The sequence below is a fragment of the Sinohyriopsis cumingii genome, unplaced genomic scaffold, assembly GCF_028554795.1.
Source record: "Sinohyriopsis cumingii isolate HCF-2022 unplaced genomic scaffold, ASM2855479v2 utg000624l, whole genome shotgun sequence".
In the NCBI taxonomy this organism is placed as follows: domain Eukaryota; kingdom Metazoa; phylum Mollusca; class Bivalvia; order Unionida; family Unionidae; genus Sinohyriopsis; species Sinohyriopsis cumingii.
The window spans coordinates 3,271,513-3,287,851 of NW_028315919.1; the positions used below are offsets into that span (position 1 = coordinate 3,271,513).

Genomic DNA, 16,339 nt, shown 5'->3' on the forward strand with positions numbered 1-16,339 from the left:
AATCCATTTCAGCAATTTCAGATATTTCTGGCTCTGCTGATTGACGTCCATTAGTTTATGTAATTGGTCCTGCATCTGGTACCCATTAGCTTTTGTTTGTTATCGTTGCTCCTTCAGATTGCCTTTTGGTTATCCAGTATGGGAGCCACAGTAGCCATCTTAATAATCATATCAACACATATCCTTCTGAATGGATGGTCATATCAATGTTGGGTAAAATACATATCTGCTTGTTTATTACAGAATATCAGTGATATGGCTTCAATTATTCTGGATTGGGAGCTTTGAACATTCTATTCAGAATGTTTGAAGACCACGTGACTGTGGATGATTTAAATGAATCTGAAATGAGTTATTTACATTGTACCTTGATGTGAAGCATTAAGTATAGGAATTGTCTAAAGCTTTTGTATTTATTAAACCTGTTGTATTGTTTAATTCAACTAGTAACTTACTTCACATTTTCTGACCATACAAATATATATCACGTTTACTACTAATTGAAAATGTTTTTTGAGATGGCCTATTCATGAGTGAATGTTAATCTTCAGGGCTGGCATGGATAGTGATTCCACATGCAGATCTGGGTTATTTTTCTCCAAATTTCAAGTACAATAGTTGGAGGATTTTCATTGCAATATGTACTGTACCAAGTCTGACATCAGCAGCTTTGTATTACCTGATGCCTGAGAGTCCAAAATTCTTGCTACAGGTTGGTAAATTTTTAATTCAGAATTTACTTACAGTAAACCCCCAATTTATGCATATATTGCTTTCCTGAGATACCTTGCTTATGTCAGATTCATACAGTTTGAATCCATCCACCATTAGAGAGCCAAATCTTCATCCTGGCTGAACTCATAAAAAATGGCATTTTTTGCTTCATATGCATGAATTCGTTTTGGGGGTGTATTTTTCTGCTTGGGTTTTAAGATTAATTGACATAAACACAAGATGCAAGTAAGTTGAATTCGCATAAATCAGTTGAATAGATAGACTTTACTATGTTGTGCACACCAAAATGGTTTCCAACCAATCTTTCTAGCAATTGATTTTGTTACTAACATGCTACATACTCAATTTTGATGTTTATGAACTTTTGTGATATATTGAACACTATATTCAGAATGTTAGAAGTTGATTGTGGGGTGGTGGATATTATTTTACCTTGTACATGCATGCTTCTTGAGAACCTAATGGACAATTAGCTGGTAATTAGCTAAAAGAGTTGTACCCTCTGTAAACAAAGTATTGCCAGAGACCATCCTTGGCTCTCACAGCAGGGAGTAGTCACCACTGGTAGAACAGGCAGAAGTGAGAGACCATTATGGAGACTTTATAAAGTTTGATCATTATCCCATAGCAACATTTGAATATAATATAATAATAATACTTATAATAATAATAATAATAATAATAATAATAATAGTGCTTGTTCAATAGTCTACATGTAACATTTATGACTAAAAGTATATTTTTTGGTGGATGTTGTTTTGTTGTGGTCTTCCAAATAGATAACTTGATATTAAAAAAATCTTGAACCAGCTTTAGTGTAGCAGGAGTTAACAGTTGGTACAACCTCTGATTTTACCCTTCTGAAATGTAAGCAGTATTTCTGGCTTCATGCAGCACAAGTTGACATCTTTGATGCTGACTGACAGGAAGTAAACTATGGATTAAGATTTGTAAATTCTGAATGCTGTTGTTGTTGTTGTGGGGTTTAACGCCATTTTTCAGCACACGATAGGCTATACATGGTGGCCAGTATTAATGGTGGAGGAAGAACCCGGGAAAACCCCGGAAAGAACCACCGACCCACGAGAAGCTACTGGCAAGCTTTCTCACATACCCACATTGGCTGAATCTTAGACTCGAACCGCCGCAGACAGAGGTGAGATGTCAGTGATCTGTAACGAAGAGCGCTTTAGACCACTTGGCCACTCGGGGCCCCCAATTCTGAATGCAGTTCTCATTTAAAGTGGCTGTTGAATATATAACGATGTATATGTGTTACTTTTTTATGTTTTCATTTTGGAGAAGAATTGCTCCATTAATTCAACACCAAGAACCTGAGGCAAAGATTTAATGTTAGTAGCCATTTAAAGCCCAAATTAAAAATAATCAGTGATGTGTGATGGTCAGATTGCCAAAACAACACTATTGCTTTTTGATCTTGATGATCATTGAGAACATTCTCAAATAACCTGACCCCATAGCTTGCAATACAGGGTAACCTGAACATTGCTTTTCTGCTGAAAGAGAAGTTTTGCAACTAAAAGGGATGTTTTAGTCACTCAAGTTATGTCCTATGATGGTCACTCTAATAATTATAGTAATTATTATTATTATTGACTCACTTAAAACCCCAATGACTCCCTTACATGCAGCATGTTGCATATGCCAGACCATATGAATAATATTGAATCTTGAAAGATATTGGTCCTCAACTTCATTGGGTTCCAGTAAACATTAAAACCAGATAATATTGATGTTGCATGACATTATGAACCTTGGACTGAGATACCCTGCCATTTCCCACGTGTATATCAATTAATGCGCTGTTGATCAGTGACATCTTTGGGTAGCTGACCACATTGGTTGTTTTACTTCCTATATAATACTGTTATATGAGGAATCATTAAACTTGGTAAGAGGGTACTACAGTGTCATCTTAAATATAGGTCATTGTGCTCCATATTTCATCATGATAATGCTATGCAATAATGTGAGATATTGAAATGAATAATTAAAAAGTGTTAAGACTTTAAATAAATTAATAAGGCAACTAATACATGTTCTTTCTATGCAGCAAAATAGAGAGGAGATGGCCCTTGAAGTTTTGAGAACAATACACAGTTGGAATTGTGAAAAATCTACTTTTCAGGTATAGTATGTACCACTTGCAATGTTTATGTCAATAAATTGAATCAGTCTGTTATACCGGGTTGTTTTGGGTAACTATCTTTTTTCTAACAATATCAGAATATTTCTCTTGAAGACAGAGTTTTTAAGCAACCTAGTAGAGCCAGGTCTGCTGATCAAAATAATTAGGCATGAAACTAATTATGCGCTTCGTTTAGAGCTCTCTTCATCACCATAGTCAGAAAGAAAATGACACGGTTCAGTTTTTTCCATACACCTTACCCAGTCTTCAGGACACACGGTACTAATTATACGGAAGAACTGTTAACCAGTCTAGAAATAGGTGAAGAAATAATAGAGTATTTACAGGTTTGGTGGTCCATAATTGGTTAATAATGAAAATTAAAATTTTAGTAAAAATATCTTTTGAGAGCTTATCCTTTATGTAATTTTAAAAAAATATAGAAAAGTTTCTACTGATGCAATTTTAGTCTTTTTACAGGCTTGACTCAGGAGTACTCAATAATGAAAGTAGCACCTGATTCATTTGGTACAGAATCAATAACGTGTTCTATGCACATGTATGTAAACAAAATGCAGCGGCTCATATGGTGTTCTCCACATATAAGCTTGCACCAAGGTTAGATGTGCATGGAGAATTATAGGTCTCATCATCAGCACCCAGAAATTTTAAGTTATTGAATTTTGAATATGATGGTGTTTCCATATGTTTACTATTGGAGTTGAATTAGTACTGTGTGTCCTATATGCGACCTATACCATAATAGGAGCTTGTTGTTTCCATGGTTACCATGTGCATCCAGAGTATCATTTTGGTGGGTTTTGCATATGACATTCATAATGGAGTCTATTTTGCATGGTTTGCATGTGATTTTGGAGAAAAATCTATACAAAAGGCAGATGGGGATGGTTTTATACACTGGACAGTGGCATTAGATAGCTCAGGCCATGGGGAAAAGAGCATAGTATGACCTGATGGTAGAATTTCATATGATGGTGCCCACAGATTGGCCTATATGGTTAAATACCATTTAACACATGCAACAATTCCCCAAAAGGGGGTGGGGGAAGATTTTATATGTAAGCCACTTATGTCACAATCACTTATGTATCAATACTGATCATTTAACTTTAGAGACACTTTCAGCAGATCAAAGCAGAGAACATTGTAAAAATCAAGGACTGTGCACAAAACTGCACATGCTGCATTGCCTCAACCTGTAAATTGCATTATTATATGTCGAGTCACATTGAATATCAATTATATATGTCTTATTTCTTGTCACAGAATTAAACTCATTGACACGTATTCTAAATTCAGCATGTTTCTCATATTGGTACATTAAATTTGTTGGCAAACAGTATTGGAACTTTTCTACATCCCTTTTGTTGAGGGAGCAGGGAGGGACATTTTCACCTAAAATAATAGTTTTCAACCCTTCATTCTCAATAAAAGTCTGCAAAAGTCCTATATGTATTGCATTATTTACACAGACAGTTTTTCTTCCCCAACCTCTCTTCATACAGTTGAAGCATTCTTGATGTATAACTGCATGGTGAACATATTGCTCTCTCCCACCACACCAGACCTCTTTTTTCTTCATGTACCAAGTCCCATGATTAAAACCTTTATAGTCGGGGTGTTGGAACTGGTGCTGTCAGAACACATTATTCCACATCTCAGCTTTTGTTCCTGTGTGCACTAAGCGATATGTGTTTTGTTCACCAGATATGTTGTTGTGAATAGATGAAAACAAGCTTCATGTCAGAAATATGGTTTCATATTTGAAACAAAAGCTATTTATAAAGCCAACATTGCTCTGTACTTACTATCAAGTAATATTAAGGAATCATTTAGCTGTAAATTAGAGCTTGCTATTTGGTTTGCCAAATCTAGGTGTATTACCTCCCCTTTGACTGTAATCGAGTGATTGCAAGGTTTGCTTTGTTTCTCTTTTGTTCAATAATTTCTGCATTTTATTCAGCTTTATATTAAAAAGTAAGTAATTTAACACTGCTTATATTGGAAAGTAGCCACAGTAATGATTTTGAGACTTTTTCTTAACTTTTTATGAGTTTTGGGTAAATGTAGGCATAGATTTATCTTTTAGACAACTTTAATATGCAATTCAATTCTATTACTTAAATTTAACAATGAGTTTATGCAGTGATAAGTTTTATCAGTGTCTGAATAATGCATAGAGACATGGACATGTTTTGGCATCACAAATCTTTTCACACATTTCTCCACCTCCAGCTTACTTAATAGCTTGAGCCGCAACAGTTTGTTCATACACTTTCTGTCTCCAACATCAATGTCAGCATTATAGGACCTTTGGATAGCTTTTTCAAATTTGTCTCTTGTTGTCCTTATGTAACAGACCTCATGTTGCTGTGTCTTTTGGGTTGATGCACATTTTCCCCCTTGTTGTGGGGAACATTACCAGGCTTGAAGAAATTACTCTATTGTCTATTCTTTGCTTCCTCATCCTTCCCCATAGTTTTATACTAAAAAGTAGCACTCTGTTATTTAATTATTCAGTATAATAAAGCTTATGGAACTTTTCTTTGGTTTTTATACCTTTTTATTAAGATTTGGGGGTGATGAATCACATGTGATGATAGTTTAAATAAGTTTGGAATGTCAGCATCTCTTGATGCTTCATGGGTGTGTGTATTTGTTTTAGTCACAAAAGGGCAATGGCCTCTTATCATTTTGACCTGTCATGTGGCACACTTATTTGTTTTGTTTGATTGATGTGAATAGGGATGCACTGCATGTTATTTCTGTGAGAGTCAGCAAGAAAAGTAATGCAATTTTGAAATTTAAAACATTTAAAACTTGTCTTATAGCCAGTGAGAGATGAAAATACAATGTGTCATGTAATTTTATACCCTGTGATGTCATACTTGCTGATGTCAGCATGCTTGTGTTTCTTATGTGTAGCATGCATGCCATAGAAAGATAACATGAAGATACAAAGGCAGAAAACAGTTATTTTAATAACAAGAATAAGCCACTAATAAGTACAATACAACACAGCAACATGTAATGAGGATGCAATTTAGCTATAGACATTGGTATCACATAAAATGCTATTGCACTATTATCCATGCACAAGTATGGCCAATTCTTTCTTACAATTATGCTCCAATATCAATGAGTAAAATACAACTTTTTCTAAAAAATTTAAATCTGGTTATCGGACACATGGTACTAATTATATGGAAGAACTGTTAACCAGTCTAGAAATGGGTGAAGAAATAATAGAGTATTTATGGGTTTGGTGGTCCATAATTGGTTAATAATGAAAATTAAAATTTTAGTAAAAATATCTTTTGAGAGCTTATTCTTTATGTAATTTTTAAAAAATATAGAAAAATTTCTACTGATGCAATTTTAGTCTTTTTACAGGCTTGACTCAGGAGTACTCAATAATGAAAGTAGCACCTGATTCATTTGGTGCAGAATCAATAACATGTGTTTCATGCACATGTATGTAAACAAAATGCAGCGGCTCATATGGTGTTCTCCACACATAAGCTTGCACCAAGGTTAGATGTGCATGGAGAACTATAGGTCTCATCATCAGCACCCAGAAATTTTAAGTTATTGAATTTTGAATATGATGGTGTTTCCATATGTTTACTATTGGAGTTGAATTAGTACCATGCATCCTTCAAGAGCATGTAACTTGTATAGGATTACAACATTGTATAAGAATACAACATTGTATAAGAGTGCAGCATTGTGGCTCTTTTTCTGATCTGAGATTTGTATATAAATATGTATGCAATTTTGAAACTTTACAGTTTTCTAGTATTGATTTATAGTTTTTTCTTATCTAGAATAACAGATCGTCAGCACATATTGGAGTTGGCATTTTTCATTTTAAATTCATTGATGATAAAGACCAAACATGATGTAACAGAATGGAAGGTATTAACGTTTATAACAAAATGGAAGGTATTAACATTTGTAACAAAATGGAAGGTATTAACATTTGTAACAAAATGGAAGGTATTAACATTTGTAACAAAATGGAAGGTAGTAACATGATGTAACAAAATGGAAGGTATTAACATTTGTAACAAAATGGAAGGTATTAACATTTGTAACAAAATGGAAGGTATTAACATTTGTACCATAAATTGTTAGGAATTTGGGGACACCTAAAAAGAGAGGAGATTGGAAGAGATGTTTCTAACTTTTAGAAGCAAAAACACTTTCTAAATAATTTTCTTTTTTAGATTCAGATTTGGGAAGAGGGGGGTGAAAAATATATTAGGCCCACATGATATTAATGTTATTTGAATTCAAATACATCTAATGCTATAGGTGTTACAAATTATTTTATAATTCAAACTACATGGCATTAAAGTTAATCAGCTCACCTGGATATTTAGTATTCAGTATTGCAAAATGACATGGCCCCAACAAATATATGCCATATTTTATGAAAAACTAGTGAGGAATATTGATAATTTGCATGATGAAAGTGTAATTTAGGCTAGTGATCTTATTAATCTTACTTTGAACCCCACTCAGATACTTATAATTATTTTAATACCATTAATTTCAAGGCAAGTGAACAAATGTTAGACCTATGTTTTGAATTTGATTTGATAGTTTGCATGAATTAAATGTGGATGCTTGAAGGTATACATGGAGAAAGACAAAGGCATTTTTTAAAAACAAGCTATGTTTGATTTCTTTTCTGATGGATAAATATTAGTGGATGTGAAGTATGCTTTGATTAAACCTTTGTCAAAGAACAGATCACTCATCTGTGATAATTAAATTTGAATTTTGAAAAATTACCAATAAGAAAAGGTCTTTAGAAATTTAATAATTCTTTATTGAAAGATGCAGAATCTGAACACATTTTACATGGCCTTATAGAACCATGTTGAGAGTCCACTTAAGGGTTCATGGACAAATATCACATTCCATTTGTGTTAAATTATCTAGTGTCTTTGGAAAATTTATTATTGGAAAGAAGGGATAAAACTATTATGCCACCTTTGAAATGATCACATTAAACATACAGCAGTTTTTAGACAAAACTAGTGAATTGGAATAAAAATTGGAAACATTTGATAATTCTCTAGAACTGAACAAGAATTAAGATGTAATGGAGTACCAAAAAATAAGAATGGGGTTATGAAATTTTAAACGCAGAATGGGTTGATAAAGCAGTAAAGGATACAAAATATTTCTATATGTGTAAAAAAAAAATGAAAATATGTTTGTAAAATTATGCCTGTGTTAATAAGTGATGATGGGTCACAGATATCACCTCAGCATGAACTTTTACAATAAAACCAAGGAATATTTAGTAATTTTATATAAATACATCAAAGTCGAATTTCTCAATTTATAAATGAACTTTTAAGTAGATTTTCTCAATTTATAAATTAATTTTTAAGTAGATTTTTTAAATTTATAAATTAATTTTTTAAAGTTTAGTGTATTACGATTTGGTCCATCCATCAGTCCTTCAGTAGTGGACAGTGATTTAATAATTTAAACAAGTAGTAAAGTATACCAAAGTTTAATACAAGCAGTTTTGAATATTAGATAAAAGTACAAATTAGATCTTTAAAAAAAGTAAAAGAAAGAAATATAAATATAACAATAATACAATACAATATATATATATATATATATATATATATATATATATATATATATATATATATATATATATATATATATATATATATATATATATATAATACAAGAAGGAATGTAAATGTAATTTCATTATGAATCATGTGGCACATATTCTGTCTCTTTTTGTCTCTCTCATATCTGAGAAAAAAATGTATTTTTGTCTGCAGTTACTGATGGAGTATTTTCTCTTTTATCATACAAAAAAATTCAGTTTTGTAAAGATCTGAGCCAGGGCACCATCCTTGGCATCTCTATGGATCGTGTGCCTGAGACACTAAAATAAAATCGTAACTTTAATAATAGGCATGTGGTACAGAACTTTAACAAAATTATTAAAGGTTATTGTTTAATAGTTACAATGTTCGTTTAGAAATAAAGGTTTAAATGTGGAAAGTAACTGATTATGGAGAAATCAGTAACATTGGGTTGAATGATGTTTCTTGCTTAGATTCTCTGTTGACATTTTTATTTCAGATCACATCATTAAAGATATCTGAAGATGAAGAAGATGTACAACTGAATGATTCTGAAGCCAGAAATAAGGATATTTCCTGTTATCATAAATTTACCTCACAAGCAAAATTAGTAAGTTTGTAAGTCTCCAATCTATGTGCATATTCTCGTTTTCTTTTTTCTCTGGATTTGTTAGTCTTTAGGTGAAGAAATTCACTCATTTGCAGAACAAATGTCTTTCTTTATTCCTTTTCTTTTTAAAAAAGACCTTCAATCTATCCCTCTTATTGTTTCTTTGTCTTTCTTCCTAATAATTTGTTTTGTTTTGCTCCAGCTTGATAGTGGTAGAAGCATGTACTTTTAACTTTTAAGATCCATTCATCCATGTCTGTCACACATTGATTAGGTTTTTTGGCCTTGTTGTGAGTATCCAAGTTCGGTGTACACATTTTAGTTTTTTCAATTATTCTTTCAGTTTTTCTGCCTTTGTACTTTCTTTAAGTACAATTGAATAAAATATTTAATTTCATTCTACAGTAATTTCCAAAACTGTTGGTAAGCTGCCTCCCATAGCTCCATAGTGGGCCCCATATCTTGTCCTGGACCTCTACTTTTTTGTTTTATTGGTATTGAAACAGAAGAGCTTATGAGATATTCTGTGTTATCGTCATTCATTATCTTTCCATCTGTTTGTTATTGCTACTTCCCCTAGACTGCTTGGGGGATTGCTATGAACCTTTACAGACATTCTGATGTTTTCTTGGCCATTGCTAAATTACTGACAACAAAACATCAAAATTTTTTAATATAGTTTTAGTCTGGCCATGACTTGTCTTAATATCCTTGATTTCATGATATCTTTTACAATATTATTGTTATTAATGTTATTTTTTACAGTATTACTGTTCATGATATTTGGACATTATTAGCATTATTCATGACATTTTTACAATATTACTGTTATTCATTGTGTGAAAAGTACCATGTTTTTTTACTGACAGATGTTGTCTCAAACTAAGGATGTGTTCAACCCCAGTCTCAGAAGAAAGGCTGTGATACTGTCGATAATTAATTTTACATTAAGTTTTGGGTAAGTATATGTTTTTCACACACACACATTTAGTAATAAGCCATATTACTAAAATTCAAATACAGTTTTCCCTCACCATAGAATAAAAGCCCCAGTCTCAGAAGAAAGGCCATGATACTGTTGATAATTAATTTTACATTAAGTTTTGGATGAGTATATATGTTTTTAACATGCACACACATGCAGACACACACAGACACACACACACACACACTTCCTCAGATTATATAATAAGCCATATTGCTTAAATTCAGATACACAGTTTTCCCTCACCCTAGAATTAAAAGGAATAATAAAATTCATATAATTCAGATACCACAGTACAAGCCTCTCGCACATCTACACATTTGCATTGTCACCTCTGTATAACTTGATTTATTATCATCAGAGCAAACTAAGCATTTGTATATGGTGCCATTTTTTGGTTGAAAATTACCCCAGCATAAATTTAGGTTAAGTTTGCACATACATTGAATATTTTGTGAAAAATAGTTGAAAAATATTGAAGTTACCTCCATTTGAATTTGTTAATGACATAAAGCTGGCAGTCAGGTAAGGGATATCTGACCTTTATGTTCAACAACCTTTCAATACACTTGTAAATAGATAATGGCACATATCTTTGTTGTTTGTAACATTAGTGGGCAGCCCCTAGGTTTTGGCAAAAGTATAAGTTTCTTTCTTCTTGAAATATGTTACCCAATCATATTACCTTACAAGAACTACTACATTGCGGATCACTGCCATCTCACCTCTGACCACGTGGGTTCGAGTCCAAGGCTCAGCTAGCATGGGTGCATGGGAAAGCCTGCCAGTAGCTTCTCTTGGGTCAGTGGTTCTTCCCTGGGTTTTCCAGGGTTCTTCCTCCACCATTTATGCTGGCCGCCATGTATAGCCTATCTTGTGCTGCAAAATGGCATTAAACCCTAGAACAACAACAACATCAAATCCATCCCTCCCAGCTAAATATATATGGATTGGTGACAAAACCCATGAATATCTCAGTTACTGCTTGCACTCATGCCACATGCAATTTCAAAATCCTGAATCAACTTTGATACAAGTTGGAGGAGTTCTTACTTTACATTTACAAGGAAAGTATACACCATCAATATTTCCAACTTTTCTTTGTTATGTCGACGAAGTCCAGCCTTTACAATTTTACCCCACACTTTGTCATCTTTACACATTTAATTGGACTTAGGTACTTGCATGGGTAGCCTGTGTGACTTCACAATTAATTTGGGCTGTACTTTTATGTATATGCAAGTCTCTGAGACCTATAGGAAACTCTTAATATGTTTATAATTCCACAGTGGCTGGCTACATACAGGTGAGTTTTTCTCTGCTAATACACTTAGTGTCTGGATTCCATGCTTCATTTGATTTTCCTCTATGGGTTGTCCTTTAATTTTTCACAGGTAGTATGGTGAATTATTTGGTTCTTACCTCTTGCTTCATAGCTTCATTAAATTCGTCTGCTATTTTCCAGGTAACGCGATATGGCATAGCTCTGTACTAACTTCATGTTCAGTAATAAAAGACAGGTGCAGAGCTACAACAGGTTTTTACATTTTGGCTCTTTGTGTCTTACAGATTAGACCATGGACAAAACGCAGATACGCATGTCTAAAGACGAAGACACTATAAGCTTACATGCTGACATAACCTCAGTGCAGGAATTTTTGGCAGATAAGGGAGATAAATCAACAAAAAGGCTCTCCAATTACAAAATGCCAGAAATCTACACAATCAGAGACAGCCCCAGTATCTGTGTCAGCACAACAGGACTCCTCATGTTGGACAATACTTACTTTATGCATTGCCTCATCAGGGTACCATTTGACAGCTTTTGGATTATAAACAGTGAGTGAATGAGCAAAACAAAGTCTCCTGTCACTGATACACAGACTGGTCATATGAATCAAACACTCCATAACTTGTCCCAGCATTATGACTTAGACAACATTCTACAAACATGTCATATTTCTGTTTTGACTGGCTTAGGCCTACTACAAGGGATCTTGACACAATAAGTTCCCGGAAATCAGTCTGTCATTAGTTTCCCAAACCTGGTGTATACATGCAGTTATGGAGACCAGTCTAACCCAAATATGGCCTCACTGCATTCTCCATTTACGATGCTGAGCTTAGTACCTCAGCTTCCAACAGATGCCACCTCTAAGTTCTCACAATCCTTGGTCAGTAGGAAGGACTCTTTTAATTGGTGACCAATTGGAAATCACTGTTTCTACTTCAGTGCGCTCCATGAGCTTTGTCAGTGGCAGACACTCTTTGCCAGCTCCTTCTCAGGCAACTCAAGAGACATCAATCTCACCACATGCAAGCAAAGATGACGATGCTTGCTTGCATATTCCTTCTTCACATCTTGATTTCACTATGTTGTGGGAAGACTCAGCCTTCAGAGCTTCCATTGAAGAAGCTTTGCGCCTTTTGCTTCTGGAGTTCTGCCCACCTTTTCTTACCTTATCAACCACTTGGACCAGAACGTCAGCATCTCTTGATTTTATCACAAAAAAGGAAGAATCCAACTTTAAATTACTTCTGCAGTCCAGCAGAATCACAGATATTTTAAACTGCATGTCAGTTGCAAAACCCCAGCATCAGCCATATCTTTTTCTCACAAAAATGCCTTCTAATAAGTTTTTGTCAGTGGTTCTATTATTGCCATACAGCAGTTTTTTTTTATTAGAAACCCCAACAGTTGACCGGGATATCATAGCTGTTGGGATGATAAAACCATACTCTATTTATATGGATAAAAAATCTTTCAACAATTATTCCACACTGTGGTAGCCATGGGCTTTTTGTTGGACTTCTTGATGGCTATCTTTACTCTTATTGGGTAAAAATAAATTGCATTTGGATAATGCACATTAATATAAGACATTTTATCACTAAGAAAAGGCTATCATTGACTGCTTCATACTCATTGCCAGATTTAACATACTTTGTAGACTTGCTTGTATAGAGTCAAATCCAACTGCAAACTGCACAAACTTGGATCTGTGAAGTTTGTTAGGAGTAATCAATACAACAAACAACATAGACACTGATCTGGTGGCACATTATGTGATGTCAAATCAGGGTCTTTTGTTGTTTGTAACAGGACACACTTCTTAAAGGCATATATAGATAGTATATGTACTGTTAGGAAATTCTGTTAAATTGTGAAGAAAAAAATGAAGGTCAACTTGCAAGAGTACATTGCCCTCTTTTGCAGATATTATGGTCTTTGGATGTGGTTTCCAGAATTATTTAACAGAGTAGAAAAATATGGTGGATCCCCATGTGACGGTATTAAAGAAAACATGCCAGCTGACCAGAACAACACTACAACATCCTGTAACCCCATTCCAGATGACTGGGTTTTCTTTGATGGGTTCATGACTGCATTATCAAATTTACCAGGAAACCTGTTGACAATCCTTGTGATGGATAAATTAGGGAGGAAACCATTGTTAGGTGAGTAGAATGTTATGCATCAGGATATTTCAAGGAGTTGTAAATTTCACTTCTCTTAGTAACTGTACATTTCACTGCATTAAGTAATGTACATTTAACTATATCAAGGAACTGTAAATTTTCACTGCTTTAAAAAGCTGTATATTTCACTGCATTAAGCAATGTACATTTAACTATATCAAGGAACTGTAAATTTCACTGCATTAAGCAGTGTACATTTAACTATATCAAGGAACTGTAAATTTTCACTGCTTTAAAAAGCTGTATATTTCACTGCATTAAGCAATGTACATTTAACTATATCAAGGAACTGTAAATTTTCACTGCTTTAAAAAGCTGTATATTTCACTGCATTAAGGAACTGTAAAATTCACTCCATTACTGAACTGTAAACTTCACTGCATTAAGGAACTGTAAATTTCACTGCATTAAGCAACTGGAAATTTCACTGCATTACCGAACTGTAAATTTCACTGCATTAAGCCACTGTAAATTTAACTGTATTAAGGAACTGAAAATTTCACTGCATTAAGCAACTGTAAATTTCACTGAATTAAAGAACTATAAATTTCACTGCATTAAGCAACTCTACATTTCACTGCATTAAGGAACTGTAAATTTCACTGCATTAAGGAATGTGCATTTCACTGCATTACCAAATTGTAAATTTCAGTGCATTAATGGACTATAAATTTCACTGCATTAAGGAACTGTAAATTTCACTGCATTACCAGAATGTGCATTTCACTGCATTACCAAACTGTAAATGTCACTGCATTAAGGAACTGTAAATTTCACTGCATTAAGGAATGTGCATTTCACTGCATTAAGGAACTGTAAATTTCACTGCATTAAAGAATTACTGAACTGTAAATTTCACTGCATCAAGGAACTAAATTTCATTGTATTCACAAACTGTAAATTTCACTGCATTAATGAACTGTAAATTTCACTGCATTAAGGAACTGTAAATTTCACTGCATTACCGGAATGTGCATTTTACTTTATTACCAAACTGTAAATTTCACTGCATTAAGGAACTGTAAATTTCACTGCATTAAAGAACTGAAAATTTCACTGCATTACTGAACTGTAAATTTCACTGTATCAAGGAACTGTAAATTTCACTGCATTACAGAACTGTAAATTTCAGTGTATTAACGAACTGTAAATTTCACTGCCTGTTTTAAGATAGTTTAAATAACTCTTAATTTCATTGCATATTTTTTTGGATAGTTTCATGAACTGCTAATTTTGCTGTATGTAACCATGATATTATCGCAAACTTTTATTTCATTGCACAGGAGCATGATACTGCAAGATGTCATTTCATTGCATTGAAGCATGATATTATTGCAAAGATGTCATTTCATGCATTGAAGCATGATATTATTGCAAAGTGTTATTTCATGCATTGATGCATGATATTATTGCAAAGTGTAATTTCATGCATTGATGCATGATATTATTGCAAAGTGTTATTTCATGCATTGACGCATGATATTATTGCAAAGTGTTATTTCATGCATTGATGCATGATATTATTGCAAAGTGTTATTTCATTGCATTGATGCATGATATTAATGCAAAAGTGTTATTTCATTGCATTGAAGCATATTATTGCAAAATGTAATTGAATTGCATTGAAGCATGATATTATTGCAGACTTATTTCATAGCACAGGAGCATGATATTATTGCAGAATGTTATTTCATTGCATTGAAACATGATATTGCAAACTGTTATTTTATTGCATTGAAGCATGATATTATCAGAACTTACTTCATTGCATTAAAACATATTTTCATGAACTGTTATTTTCATTGCATTTAAACTTATTTTCATGAACTTATTTTCACTGCATGTAAACTGGATATTTTCATGAGTTGATATTTTTAATGACTGTTGTCAAAAGATTTACATGAATTATTATTTTCTCATCAAGGTTTAAATGTATGATCCAGAAATCATTGTGACCTAGTTTGAAATTGGGAAACAAGGAAATTTAGTAACAGAAATAAAAGGTGGTTACAGCATAATAAAACACAGAATATAGAAACACTGTTTATAAATGTTACATCAGTAAAGATAATTTACCTGACTGAAAGATAAGACCTAATCTTATAACACAACAACATCTCTGAGAAAAACAATGTATTTACAGTATGTGGTAATTAAAATCTAAAAACTGATACAATATGGCACTCTGAAATCTGACTTATCTACACCACTCCCTCAATAACTCGTGCCTGATAACTCACGAACTCGCTTATAATGTGGGGTCAGGCATGGATCCCATTTTTTAAACTAAAAAATAAAATAAAAAATGATCCCAATTTCTTAAATCTTGAAGTAAATTGCGATCAAAATTGGTAACTTGAACGTTGATATATCACTTGTTTTATAGTCAAAAACGGTAGATAGGACCTCAAAATTTTAATCAACATTTTGAAATTATCAACTTTTAATAAGAAGTCATATAAGTGGTTACATTTTCTTTCCAATACGACATTCTTAGTACACCGTAATTAAAGATATTCAAGGAAATTTTGATCAATGAAAATGTCACTTATGCCTAGTGTAGGCAATACATTAATACCTAAATACAAATAATTTTAAGTGAAATTTGTTTTGTAATTCTATCTTTTAGTTCCTCTTAAGTGTACTCATCATAAATGCAATGTGTATTTAGACGTAAAGTGTGTCAATCTACCATAAAAACTATGTACGCAAGTGTTTCTCTCAGAACC

At 33.2% G+C, this 16,339-nt stretch overlaps 1 protein-coding gene across 2 annotated transcripts in view; it reads left to right on the forward strand.

Moving 5' to 3' along the window:
* Window positions 1-16,339, forward strand: part of LOC149773619 (synaptic vesicle glycoprotein 2C-like) — a 79,570-nt gene that overhangs the window by 41,450 nt on the left and 21,781 nt on the right. For both annotated transcript variants that reach the window (XM_089946350.1, XM_089946349.1), the window contains exons 6-10: window positions 552-712; window positions 2,810-2,884; window positions 9,035-9,145; window positions 10,015-10,103; window positions 13,348-13,589. In XM_089946350.1, coding sequence (XP_089802476.1) covers window positions 552-712; window positions 2,810-2,884; window positions 9,035-9,145; window positions 10,015-10,103; window positions 13,348-13,589 — 678 coding nt within the window. The remainder of the gene's footprint in view (window positions 1-551; window positions 713-2,809; window positions 2,885-9,034; window positions 9,146-10,014; window positions 10,104-13,347; window positions 13,590-16,339) is intronic.